This window comes from Centropristis striata, chromosome 7, assembly GCF_030273125.1.
Source record: "Centropristis striata isolate RG_2023a ecotype Rhode Island chromosome 7, C.striata_1.0, whole genome shotgun sequence".
Taxonomy (NCBI): Eukaryota; Metazoa; Chordata; class Actinopteri; order Perciformes; family Serranidae; genus Centropristis; species Centropristis striata.
In genome coordinates this window covers 27805454-27818958 of record NC_081523.1, presented here as the reverse complement: position 1 = coordinate 27818958, position 13505 = coordinate 27805454, and the positions used below count along the sequence as shown (strand labels likewise).

At 40.1% G+C, this 13505-nt stretch overlaps 3 protein-coding genes across 4 annotated transcripts in view; all 3 read right to left on the bottom strand.

Moving 5' to 3' along the window:
• Positions 1-1746, bottom strand: part of si:ch73-138n13.1 (calponin homology domain-containing protein DDB_G0272472) — a 31392-nt gene extending 29646 nt beyond the window's left edge. Inside the window, exon 1 of one of the 2 annotated variants that reach the window (XM_059337578.1) lies at positions 1575-1746. The gene's annotated coding sequence lies outside the window, so the exon portion shown is untranslated. The remainder of the gene's footprint in view (positions 1-1574) is intronic. The other variant, XM_059337577.1, reaches the window with a different exon arrangement.
• A 791-nt stretch (positions 1747-2537) lies between these two features.
• On the bottom strand, positions 2538-10552 carry rnf10 (ring finger protein 10). Its single transcript, XM_059337611.1, has 17 exons — positions 9967-10552; positions 8988-9172; positions 8675-8880; positions 8503-8593; positions 8204-8388; positions 7945-8081; positions 7524-7678; positions 7075-7206; positions 6715-6967; positions 6213-6346; positions 5885-6002; positions 5680-5781; positions 5443-5580; positions 5249-5340; positions 5054-5111; positions 3806-3970; positions 2538-3701 (listed from the first exon to the last, which is right to left on the bottom strand). The coding sequence occupies exons 1-17, from the start codon at positions 10124-10126 to the stop codon at positions 3628-3630; spliced, it is 2385 nt and encodes a 794-aa protein (XP_059193594.1). The 5' UTR covers positions 10127-10552; the 3' UTR covers positions 2538-3627.
• Positions 10553-11494: 942 nt separating this feature from the next.
• On the bottom strand, positions 11495-13413 carry pop5 (POP5 homolog, ribonuclease P/MRP subunit). The gene is made up of 5 exons (XM_059337376.1): positions 13345-13413; positions 13120-13262; positions 12551-12700; positions 12362-12445; positions 11495-12060 (listed from the first exon to the last, which is right to left on the bottom strand). Exons 1-5 carry the CDS (start codon positions 13362-13364, stop codon positions 11954-11956), a joined length of 504 nt encoding a protein of 167 aa, XP_059193359.1. The 5' UTR covers positions 13365-13413; the 3' UTR covers positions 11495-11953.
• Positions 13414-13505: the final 92 nt, after the last annotated feature.

The following is a 13505-nucleotide window of genomic DNA, read 5'->3' as shown; positions in this document are numbered from 1 at the left end:
AGTCAACAAGTCTAATATCTGCATTATTTCTGGCATGTGGCAAGCATCTTTAAGAAGTAGGTGCATTAAAAAGTCAGAGACATGGCTTTGATTCTAGCAGGAAGCAAGTACATAAGGGGAGTAAGGCTCAGAGTGTTACTAGCAAAAGATATCAAGTCAGCAACCTGGTCCAGCCAGTTACACAGAGGACATTTCATAACATAGCCAACTTCATGCCAACTAGTCTATTAACAACTAAAAGAAGAACTACAGTATTTCTAGAGTGAGTTGTCACAGAGTGTACATTCCACAAACATGCAAAGTACCACTAGCAACATCCAAAGTCATAAGATCAGTTGTCTGCTGTCATTCAAGAACTTCATGTAAAGTTTGACCTGTCTTTAGTATTTATTTTTATTTTATTCAGTATGAATGGACATGATCCAATAGATAAGGTAAGGTTTATAGGGTTTTTTTCCTCTCGAATGAATGTAAATGTGCCACAGTTAACCAAAAGGCTATATTTAATGAGTATTTGACAAATCCTTCATACATACATACCCAAAATTAGATACAGCGATGGTATTTTATACTTTCTGGCTAAATCAAAATAACGTTAACCTACGACACTCGCTGATTTTAACAAATGACCCATGTACATTCATTTAATACATTTCATAACGGCTATTTCCACTGAAATAAGTCTGTCTCCGTCTACAAGTTTGCAACAAATGTTAGCTCTTCCTCCTGTCCTGTCCGCTCACCTAACGTTAGAGTACCTCGTATCGCGGACAGTACCCGGTCCAATTGAGCAAAAGACATAGTTGGCCTGCTCATTACAGGAGTGCATCTGGAGTCAATCTATTTATTGAAAATACACGTTTATTTACAGTAATAACTTTATTTATATATCATATGTAGACAAGCTGAGAAAGCCAGTTGAAAGTGCATTCATAGCAGCTTTCAGTGTTCCATTTATGTTTCTAGACCATTTTTAAAATGTGAATTTTCTTTCTACAATGAAAACTATTACTATTTTTAATTTACATGCAAATAGACTGTTTTGTACTTTTATTTATTTTTTTCTGCTGATTTTGTGTGTATAAATGGTAAAAAAGAAAAAAGAAAAAAAGGTACATTTCCATAGACACATGTGTCTTTTGTTTGTATTTTCGGTTCCTGGCAGCTTTATACTTTGTTATTTAAAATAAAATGAAAAATCTGACTGATAGCCAAGTTTTTGGCGAGAAAAAGGAGCCTTGCATGTGAAGTAAGTACAGACTGAAAGATGCTAAACAGAGACATAAATGAATGCATAGGAAGTTGACAAATTTGAACCAAAATCTCCTGGACTTCACAGGTTTAAAGCATAAAAACTACCCTCAAGCACTGAATGATCACGACGCATTGAGAATAGACATAGAGTTTAACTTATCTAATAATTCCGGAGACTTTAAATAGGAGGAAGGGATAAACGCATCAACAGCTTGCTGCTGGCTAGCAACGGCAAGCTAACAACTCAAGACTCGCAAAATGGAAACACTGACTGAACCTGTCTTTCTCTTGATGTTTGATCCAAACTGGAGACAACTTACCAAATGAGAAAGTCACTTTGCCTCTTCTTTTGTCGAAACGACTTTAAACACGATATGTCTCTCCAACTTAGACGAATAATTACGAGTCGTGACAGTTGGTTTATACAGCGGCTAGCAGAGCAGCTAACTTAGCTGGTTTAGTTAGCTGGCTGGCTATCCCGTCTCAGGTTGCAGTGTTGTTGACAGTCTAGACTAGACAGCGCGGAGCAAGCCGACTGACTGGTTAGCCCCTAAACCAGTGTCAAGCCAGCAAGCACCACAAATGTCTTCCGGTTACTACTTTCAAAATAAACTACAGCACAAACGTAAACTTAACTAATATTGGAGCCAGTTATAAAGTTAAGTTAAAATTGGTATAAGGACCAAGACCATTAACGGTCGTTGAAATGTTCATATGTCGATGAAGTAAGTTTTAATTTACAGGACATTTCTTTAATTCCCAAATTACCCCTCAGACGTACTCATATTTCACTTCCGGGCTGAATTTGGATGACTTGACGCATGTTTTGCTTCTACTAGACTGGATAATGTGATTGGGACAGAATTATCCCATTCTACATTAATCGTAATAATGGGCAATTAAGAAGAAAACTTAACATTACTTGACAGTTTAGAAAAAGTTAAATGAAACAAATAAATAAAATGCTAATGACTTTCTGAATGATGACCTTATGGTATACGGAACCTATATAATTAATGTATTTTAATAACTTTATGCATGCTATTCATGCCCGATCATGCACCTGCCCGATTTAAACAGGCATTTAATGTAAATGCTTCGTCTACGGCTGAGAGAACTTTATAACAAGGTTTTAGATTAGGCTTGTCAAGACTGCCCTCATGTGGAAAAAAATAAAAAATGCATCACAGGATGGCAGCAACTGTCTTTATTTCTGGTGACTTCTTGGGTTTGGTAATTCTTTATTGTTTAGCCTCGAGCTAAAAGCAACATCAAACAGTCAGTTTCTTGATTGTGCATAATTGTTTATTTAGTTCAACAGACTAGTCATGTTCACTAGTCTTTAAACTTGCTCAAAAATAAAGGTGAATTAAAGAACCCTCAAACAAAACAAATTTTCAATCCACTTTTCTTCAGGTTTCCAAAGCATTCTTTAAAACATCAGCAATTCTCCAACTTCACACATTTTCAACACTGAAATTAAACTGGGGGAGTAATGTTAAAAGTTAGTTAACCTTCTAAAAACGGAATATGACACAGAGGAGAAACTAAATGAAAGAAAGTGCGTATTTATGGTTTAACCACACAGGATATACTGGAGTTCTGTTGAACCAACAGACCTAATCTCTTTAATACAATACTGTGTTTTCACTTCCTCACAATGGTATTAGAACATCACATATTCATGTTATTGTTACAAAAGGCCATTGATGTCAATCCCGAAATCTATTCTGTTGAAGTGTAATGAAGTACTAACCCAAATTATTACCTGTGATGAACACTGAAATGTATGTTTTTATCCATTCTAAGTGGAGGTTCCACATTGATGTCTGAGCACTGAGCATCTTGAAAAAGATGTAAAAAGGTGCAACGTACGTGCAGCTGGCTGACTGCTACTCTTATATAAAGCACCAGTATTATCTTATCAATACTACTCATGGATCCTAGACGCTCAGAGTCAACTTCAGGAAAGTTGGACATCATATAGCAACCACATGTGATGAAAGTCTTGTATCTGGACACCCTAATAGCCAAAAGCATACATGAGATCCATCAGCTTGTTATATCTTGTTTTACTGAGCATCTCAGCAAATGTTACACATAAGGCGTTAAGTGCAACAGGAGGTTGCTGCAAAGCTTTGACCTAGTTGCACAACGCAAAAATTATGGAAATTAAACTGAAGACATGCCACCCAAACAATGGCTCAAGCCCATAGAACTATGACTAAAAGCAGCATGAACTTTGGCTACACACTAAAACCTTTTCTCCATAGCTTATCGTTCCAAGAAAAATCTGCATGGAAGTAAAAACACAAGCAGTGGGAAGATCAACTCAAGAAACATGAAATTGGATTAAATGAACTTCAGTGTTGTCTACTTTGTGTGAACCATGGATGTGCTGAACAGAAGTTTCTGCTTTTTCTTTTTCTTCTTGCCTCCTTTTTCATCTAAAAGACAAGACACCGAGGATGAGTGCAAGTTTTAAAACAGCTTAGCTTTAGAAAAATGAAACTTAAATTTATTAGATACATTTAATTGATAGATGCCAGACCTGGTACAACCACAGGTTGTGGAGGAGAAGCTTGACCACTGTCCAGCTGCAGAAGTGCCTTCTCAAAGGCCTGGCTGAAGGAGTTCTGGAAGCTGGGAACAGGGACTCGGTCCGACCCGTCACTCTCTCCATCGCTGTCTGCTGCTGGGGGCGCGAGCAGTGTATCTGCATGGCACAAGACACAACACTGAGTTCAGGAAGCCTTCAGGGAGTTGCATTGCTCAACAGCCGTGAAAAAACAGGCTTTACAGGAAATGCACAATAATACACCAAGCTCCAGTTCTTTCTCCCACATGCCTATCAGGACCTGCTACTTATACCAACTGACACAAGCACATGCAAGTACAGAGCAAACTATGAATATACAAATTTATTATTTTGTGAACAACAGCTTAACAGACCATTTAACAAGTCAAACATTGTTTCAGGATTAGTTTTATGATACATTATAATAGATTTTTCCTTTCATAACCAATTTAACATCTCAAAAGTGGCTCCTGGCTTAAGAAGAATCAGTCTGTTTGCTTTTTGCTATTTAGTGACAGAAGGCAGAGAAGAAAGGGCAGAGAGGGGAAGACATGCAGCACAGGGCCCCGGCCAAGACTCAAGCCTGTGCCACAGTGATAAGGACTCAGCCTTAGTATTACATGCTCTACCAGTGAGCAACGAGTTAATCAAATTTAATTTTAACATTTCGGTCACTAAAAATGTTTAGAGCATTCAGTTGTGCTTTTCTTGACCGGGTCTTGCTAACCAAGCTCACTAGCTAGAACTATATAAGACTTAGCATTTGCTATTCTAATGGTACCCGAGCCTGCCCTGCAGTTAAATTGTAACCACCCCAGAACCACAAAAAAAAAAAAAAAAAAAGGATTTAAAAAAAACAATGACCAATTCAAGCTTTAAAGTCCACAGACCAATGGGTGACTTCACAGTCGCTGCATGTACACGGTTATTCCGTCTTTATGCAGCCCATTATCAAGAGCCAGTCGGCAGTTGTGCATATTCCAAGCATTTCTTTAAATGGTTTGTTTAGATTAATCTAATTCAGGCAAGTATTACAATGCTCACAAAAAATGCAGGTGCATAAATGAACTCCTGTCCAGTGAATTTATAATTTTGTCATAAACTTATATCACACATTTGATACAAGTATTCAACGTTTTTAAATCAATGCCAACTTTAGCTTTTGCTGTTAAAATTGTTACTTTGCATTTTCAAGTCATCACATCTACAATGTTATTCTACCTTTCTTTGGAGTGATCCTGGGCCCAGCATCAGCTCTGGCTTTCCCATCTCTTAGCATCTATACAGGACACAGGACCATGTCAAGTGTTGGCTCCAACATTAGCACTTCAGTTATGTGATGCACTTCCCTTATGTCAAAAGCAGTCTCCGTGTATTATAGTGCTAATTTGGCATTTGCATATTTGCCATACACACCTGTGCAAAGGACATACAGTGGGAGTCATCCTCCACACTACCCACAATGGGTGAAGTGCTTTGTCCATTCAGACTTGGGAACCTAATCCCATCTAAAACAACAGAAGCAATGCTCAACTTAGTGTCCAAATGCTCAAGCATAAATAGCCACAGATTAAATTTAAAATAAATTGCAGAGAAGGAGCTGCTTTTACCAGAGGAAGGACTGCTGCTGAGGGGTGAAGGGGGAGCAAACATGAAGTCAGGCTGCACTGGGGGGCTGCTGTAGTGAGGAGGAGACCCGAATGCTGGGAAATGATGAAGGTTTTCCAGTCCAATATGCACCTCAGGATCTGGCGGACATATGATTGCAAATACAGTTACACATCTCTCATCTGTGTACATTATCCTGGAAGTATGATTTCACTTGTGATCTGATCAGCTGTACTTACATTTACCCTGCTTCTTATTCTCCTCGATTTCAATTCGCTTCTCTCTTCGCTTCTCATCCCTCACTTTCTTCTGCCTCAGACGCTTTCTCTTTTCCAAGTCATCTAGTGGTGTGGAGGAAAATGTATACAATACAACAGTTAGTCTATGAAATCCCTTTGCTACAACTGTAAATTTGCATTCTGAAAACAGGCAAAGTGTTCTGACCTGCAAATGTGTCCAGAGTTTCTTTGGACAGGATTGGCGGCTGTAGAGATAACTCACAGATGCTGAACTCACATGTGAGTGGCAGATGAGCCAGATATCGATGCCGACGACGGATATCCTGCAACAGACCCGTGCATTAAAAATCAGTTGAAGCAAAAACTGTTTCCATTTGACTTAAGCAGACTAACAGAAAGGCCATTATAGACTGTAAAAGCAGTTTTAGGTAGAAAATGACTGCCTTAAACTTGAAACGTCTGCCACTTTGTCTACTCATGTTCACCAAAATGATCAGAATATTATGTGATTAGGGTCTCCTTGTTTTGCTGACCTCAGTGACTGTGTGTCCCACAATTTCCACCACTGTAGCAGTGATGGAGTCAGGACTGGCCTCCAAGCTGCCGTATTCACGCAACAGACAGCGTACATTCACAGGATGCAGGAACATCTGCTGGCAGTCATCAGCTGGAGGGACAGACATTGGAGAAGGAAGGAAAGTTGATGAGGAAAAGTTTGAGTCAACACCGAAACTTAAGCGTAAGAGAAGAAATACGAAAAGCCTTTACAGCCGAGACAAACAGGCTGCATCTATTTAAAGGTCAGACTCCTTTATTGTTCAATGACTTAATGTACAAGATTTTCCAGCTATGGTAAAGTGTGTTACTGAATTATAATTCTTACAAACCACACAAGCTTTGTCAGCTTTGAATGAAGTAAGTAACATTTCCCTCACAGCAGCCAAGCTTGACGCAACTTAAAAATCAACTTCTGATGATTTCAGTGTGCCGGAGAAACCCTTTTAGGCCAAGGCAGGACAGCAGGGAATCACCCACCTTGGTAGAAATAGTAGTAGGGTCCGTGCACCACACTGGTTGAAGGGCGGGCTGACTCTGCCTGGGTGGCAGGACTTCCCTCATCAGGCTGGGGCTCTGGGGCTGAATCCACGATAGCCTCTGGAGGCTCCTCCAGCACACTCTCCAAAAGGCTTTCAGGGAAGCCTGGCAACTCTGCAGCGGCGTCCTCCTCTGGGACCTCTGCTATCTCTGCCACTTCGTCATCAAATGCAGAGGAGTACTGCAGCACAGGCTACAAGGGAAAGAGACAGGCACCTCTTACTAATCATAAGGACAAAGCAGTAGAAAAAAAATCTTCACCAGTTGATACAAGGTTGTCAAGAATGATTTTAGACTGACCTTGGTGCTGGTGCTGCTGTTAGTAACCACTTCCTCCACAGGAGAAGAAGGTTCTTCCAGAGTCAGAGAGGACAGGTCGAGGTTGTCCACTACACTTGCCTTTTGCTGCTTCAGCAGAGTTTCCTCTCGCTCCTAAACCAAAAAGACAAGCAGTTAGAGATGTGAATATCAGTCTACAGCTATGCCTGTTTTTATTCTGAGTTAAAGAGTAGATTTCGTATTCCAGCTGGAGACATGCAGGACAAAACATAGATTGATTTTACATTCAGTGGAAGAATAAAACCTTACTTGTTAACTACTTTGAGTGTTTGTCATGCCTGCTTGATTTGTATATTTTGAATGACACTCATTTCATATGGTGATTGTTTTCAAAACTATGTACTGTCTATTGCTACATTTATGACTACAGACAAAATAACCTGTCACAAAGAGGTTAAAGCTTTAGTGACCTGCAAAAGACAGAGGGCGCTCTGGGTAAAGCACCCGTGGGCATCCTCTTCCTGGTGCAGCTGAGACTGCAGCACAGCCTTCTCTTCTGCCACCAGGCTCAGAACCTGCGTCGGGGAGGTCAGCAGCAGCTTGGAGTATTGGCTAAGACTTGCATCTAGAAAACATGCGTGAATGGAAAGTAGGGGAATTAACCTCTTTAGGAGTTATACATATAGAAAACACTGAAAAGTGGAAATGTTTATTATTTCTTTGTATTGTACCTCTCTTGTATTTCTGAGAGATAAATTAATCCATCAATACAACTTATTTGAGGACATGAAAAGTCTGTATGTAGAAGGCGCTATAGATTTACTGTAAGACATATAAAATCATAATGAAGACCATGATATTTCAAGGAAAATAAAGATGCTTGTTTCTCACCTCCAAAGCGAACAGGCTCCTCCACCTTCACCCACTGAGAGCTAGGCATGGCCACCAGAGCCCCCTTCTCCCTCCGCATCAGGCGCATGGTGATTGTGTCACCAACCACATACTGCCTGGTCTCCATAGCAACCACACTGCAACAAGAAACCAACCAAAACTAAAAAAATGTGCCTGTATGTGAAGACATGTACACCTCTTTCACTGCTGTTATTTACTTCAGAAAGAGCCTACAAGGCTTTATAAATATCTCAGTTACCTCTTCAGGTCTGCAGTTTGAACTGCCTCATAGCAGATGGGACACTTGGACCAGGTCTTGTCACTAAGTGACAGGTAGTGCAGCATGCACGGCCAGCAGAAGATGTGCCCACACCGAGTGATGCGGGCTGCCAACGGAGGGTAGAGGCAGATCGGGCAAGACGGCACCTCATGACTATAGATGCGCTGTAGACAAACACAAACAGATCATCGTTCGTGGAACAGTATTTAAATTAATGCAGACTTTATTTCTTACACGTATTTACTGGCAGTACAGTTCAACAGATGACTGATACTCACCACTTGCTGTACACAGTCCCAGTTGACCAGAGTGTCTGGATCAGTGAAGTGAGCCTTGTAGTCCTGGTCATCAGTCACCACAAACTGGCAACTGAAACACAGAAAGTCAGTTAACTCCCACATGTTAATGTTCTCATTTTTATATTATGTATTATTTGGAGAGGCTGCTTACTTGGCCTGCAGAAAAAGCTCCTTGTTAAAGGGCTTGTGCTTGTGGCCCCATTTGTTTCGGCGGCCCCATCCGGAGTGGCCTCCATCTCCGATGCCACTGTTACCTCCACGGGGTTCAAAGGTGAAGTTTAGCAGGTGGTTGAGACTTATCTTTTTCGGTCCAGCAAATTGAGCCGGGCTAAACTCGGCCCGGCGTGTCTCTGCTACCTGGAGAGGCAGAAGTGGGTAAGAATCTGTATAACTGATGCTGGGCTTCTTTTCAAAGTTCAAACAAGATCTTTAATGAGATCTTCTTTAGAAAAATAAATACCAACCTCCTCACGTCGTCCTCCACCTGCAACTCCATACTGTCGTCCTCCACCTCTCTGAGGGGGTCTCTTGTCAAAATTCTTGCTTTTCTGTGAATTGGTGTGGCGAGGGCCTTGGAAACTGTCGGTTTTAGGAAAGGTGGGCTCACGCTTGCGGCTGTACCGCCTGGAGCCTCCATTATTTTTACTTTCTGGGGAACACACACACACACACATATATATATAAATATATACATATATATATATATATATACAAAATATGCACAGAAATAGTATCCTATAACATTTTCATTCTGCTGATGCCTGACTCTTTACCAGAAAGTACTGGACTAAAACAGTAAGTAATATGGGAAACTTTGTTATCTGGTTTCAACATGTTGTCATACTTGATTAAATCAGTTGTCATTAGTGCTAGGGCTATATACACACAGCATATTCTACACCTAGGACACAGGTCAACCTCTTTAATTTTTGTATTTTCTATCTTCAATGTTAGGTGTTCTACATTTTCTTAATCCAGGAACAACTTCCACACAATTTTAGATAACATATTTTGACCCTGCAAGCAATGGGAGAGGTATTCAAAATATGCATCAGACTAATTTAAACATACAAAAAACTTGTAAACATCTAAAGAGTGGCCTTACTGAGCGGTCAAACTTTATTTTTGCAAAAGTTAATTGTTAAAATGGGTCAGGTGTCTCTCTGCATCCATGCATATGACAACTGTGCTGCACAAATGCAGGGCGAAGGGTTACACAGACAATGCTGTGTGCAAACATTACCTAACGTTACGTTACAGTTCTGACTATCAGAGGGCCAAATGTTTTGACAGCGACGTCAGCCATACCAGATAAACACGCTCTGCGCTACTGCTAGGCCCCAGCAGGCCACAGGGCAGTGAGAGTTTAGCTGTAAGTGCAGATATTGGTTTTGACAACCTCAAGTGACGTTTACTGTATGTTGTGTATTAATGGGTTTTCACCTGTTTTGGGTTTAGAATCGCCCGGCGGTGGGCCTGTGGAGCTGGAACGGGGCGGAACCTTGGTGTTGGTGCTGCTGTTGGGGTTTTTCTCCATGTTTTTCTCCGTGCAGTGAGCGCTGGGGCCGAGCTCCGGGTAGAGAGCTGCTGAGCTCCCTAGCATCAAACAGAAAAACGAAAGGGGAAAGCGGGCTGCAGTGAGTGCGGGTCAGGCGACGAAGGCCCTGATTCATTTCTGTCAAACGCGGAGACCCCATCACGGCGACATCTTCACAATAAACAACCCGAAGAAAAAATAGAGACACGATTTCGGCGTCTCAAGTTAACTAGGTTGTAGAGAGGACGAAAGCTCGCCACGCGGGGCCAAGACCCCCCGAATTTAAGTCTTTTACACGTTAAGGAAACAAAATGCCCTTAACAAGGCGTTAAATGTTTTCCAAAGGATGGAAAACGAGAAAATTAAGAGATTTTGACCAAAAAATATATCCGCTACAACGAGCTTGTACTAATGGCGACGGGTCGCCAAATAGGAACCTGCGAGACCCGGATGTTTCTTCTATTGAGTGCAAAATCTACTTAGTAGAGGCCCGGCAAAGCATTGTGGGAAATGTAGTCGTAAAAGCGTCGCCGGCTTATGTAGCTTATAAACAGTCTATGGTAGCTACAGGCAGAGCCGTTGATTGATTGAACTCTCTCAACGGCACTGGGTACAGATACAACCATCGGTACATTCAAGTTAAATAGGATAACGTCACCATGTTAAAATAATCGCCTAACTCATTTTTTCAAGTTTCGGAAACAAAAAACTTCACCAAAAGTGTAACATATGACATTTATTGATCATTTCACTCAAAAAGGATGTAACAAAGGATGGATATTGGCATAGTAATAACACTGTGTGTAAATTATGTAACTTAAGAGAAATAAACGACTTAGGCAATTTTTTGAACATGCCTTTGTGACTTAAGCAAGATATGGTAACACTTTTTGAAGGTATCTACCTAAGAGAAGCCTGTCAGAAACATGACATGACAAATATCATGAGCATTAATGTTACTTCAAAGTGTCATTAATGTTCCTTACACATCCCATGTCATGTTTACGACAGGCTCATGTCACTCTTATGTAGACATCTTAGCGTAAAGTATTACCATATCTTGCTTAAGTCACAAAGGCATGTTCAAAAAATTGCCTAAGTCACATTTTATTTTGACTTAGGCATAATAAATCCGCTTAAGTCACACACTTGACATAGGTCATTATCCTAAAGGGGTAAAATCACATGATCTGATCAACTGAGGATGTAGGCGATTTTACCATAGGTGGCTGGCGTCATGAGGAGATGATTCAGGCAAAAAAAACAATTTTGACATTTGTGACGATATGGTAAATAAATAGATCGCCTAATATTAAGCCTATGCTAAAAAGACAATACTTTGTCAGCTGATATTTATATAATCTTTAATAAACTATTTTACAATTCTACAATAAGTGTGTACAGAATTTATTTTTTGGGGCACCACAAACACGGTATCTTTCAAAAATAGTGCTTTAATTTGTAAACAATATACACATGAGCACAAAACATAGAATAAATACAAAATAAGTTCATTGAAATATAAAACTTTTTTTCCAGACTCAGCCTGTAGTCTTGCTAAGTGATTGCAGTTTTATTTTTTAGACACTCTCAAACTGAGATAGTAATTCAGTAACAGCCTTCGGTCTTCTGAAGCTCGAACATGCGACCTTGCTGTTAAAGGATATTCATACCCTATCAACCCAAATCATGTGTATGACCGAAATTATAATGTGTTCCCCTGTTGAGGACAGATACAGTCAGTTTTCTTTAGTAGCAAGTTGACTGAGCAGCTGCAGCAGTTAACCATATTTCCACAGAGTTGGGTGAGCATTTCTTTAAATGCTTCATATCTTCCTTCCAATCAGTCCTGTAACAAATAGAGTCTGCTGTATTTTACTGCATGTGGGGAAGTCACTCTTCTTCATCTTCCTCAATCTCTGATTCCTCTTCAAATGCTTCCTTGTTTCCTCTAGTTAAGGAGCAGTCCAGTATGGCTTTCTGAACCTGCTGTTTTTCTTCTGCAAATGAAAAGAAAAGAAGAAACTAGTCACATGGAATTTTTCTTTGTCCACCTTGTATGCAATGTGTTGTATATAAGATGTGCCTCCAGCAAAATAACTTTTAAAATATCTTGAGTAAACGTAAGCTTCAATGCATTGTCTAAGATACATGTTAAGGAACTGGTAAACACTTAATTGTAATTTTAGGTTCAATTTTTGAAGTGTGAGCAAAGACATGGGCAAATAAATGAATGAAATGGACCACTACTGACTGTAAGTTCTTTATGAATATTATATAGTGTTCTATTAAAGTCCTTACCTTCATTTTTACATTTAGGGAGCATTCGGTGGAGCTGCTGGGTGTTGTATCGGATAAGAAACTTCTGACATGTCCTAATTGTTCCTAGAAATGAAGACAAACACTTTTTTATTGGTGTTTCATAAATATTTAAGATTATAAAAAGGTATGTCTGATTCATTATGAAATGTGTGTTGATGTTTTTCTTACCTCCCACATGCAAACAGTTAAGAAAACATGGGATTATCTGCCCACGATTTTCAATACTGGTAATGAAAGGCAAAGCAGACCAGAGGAGTTTGTAACACCTTTTGGGGAAACGCAGGAATACTATTCCAGTGTGAGCATTCAGATATTTCACTAAAAAGAAACACACAAACAGAGAACATTAAGAGATCAATTAGTACCACACTGCACAGAATGTACTGTTTGATAAGTGATTATTTTTATCTGATCACGTAAGAGTTTAAAGAATGGTGATATATACTTAATATTCCTATGCAAGGAAAACAAACTGCATCCGATGTGTTTTCAGGAAATTTATACCTAGAATTTAGAGTAATTGTCTACAGGACTAAGCTCACCTCATGTATCATTACTTAAAACACAGACCCCAGGTTCAAACTGTAATATTATATTAGTTTTAGTTTTGACTGTACGTTGTCTGATTAGTTGTCTGTATTTTTTTTATTTTGAACGCAGCACTTTTACTGGTAATGCAGTATGTTTTTTATTTTTTTCCAAGTGAAATGATCTAAGGCAATCTAACCACTGTTTACCAGAGAATCTGGTGCTGCAGAGCGCTGCCCCATAGTCCCCATGTAAGCGTGCCACTGCTGCCTTCACTGCCGCTGAAACAGCTCGGTCATCCAGCAGCAACAGGCGGCTCCTGTCTGTCACGTTGACTTCGCACAGTAGATACCTACAGTCATAAGACATTCATTCAGAAAAGAACGGTGAAGACACAAAATCTGAGCAAATAGTACATGAAAACCACATTGTACCTGGACTTCACGCGCACCATCGCAGCACTTCTCTTCTTCCGTGGGAACTTCCGTCAACAAAACTATCTACCACCCGGAAAGTTCACTAGCGCCACACGCTGGATAATAATGGTAATGGTGGGTGTGCTCGACACTATACACCGGGCAGCCCGAATTCGTAT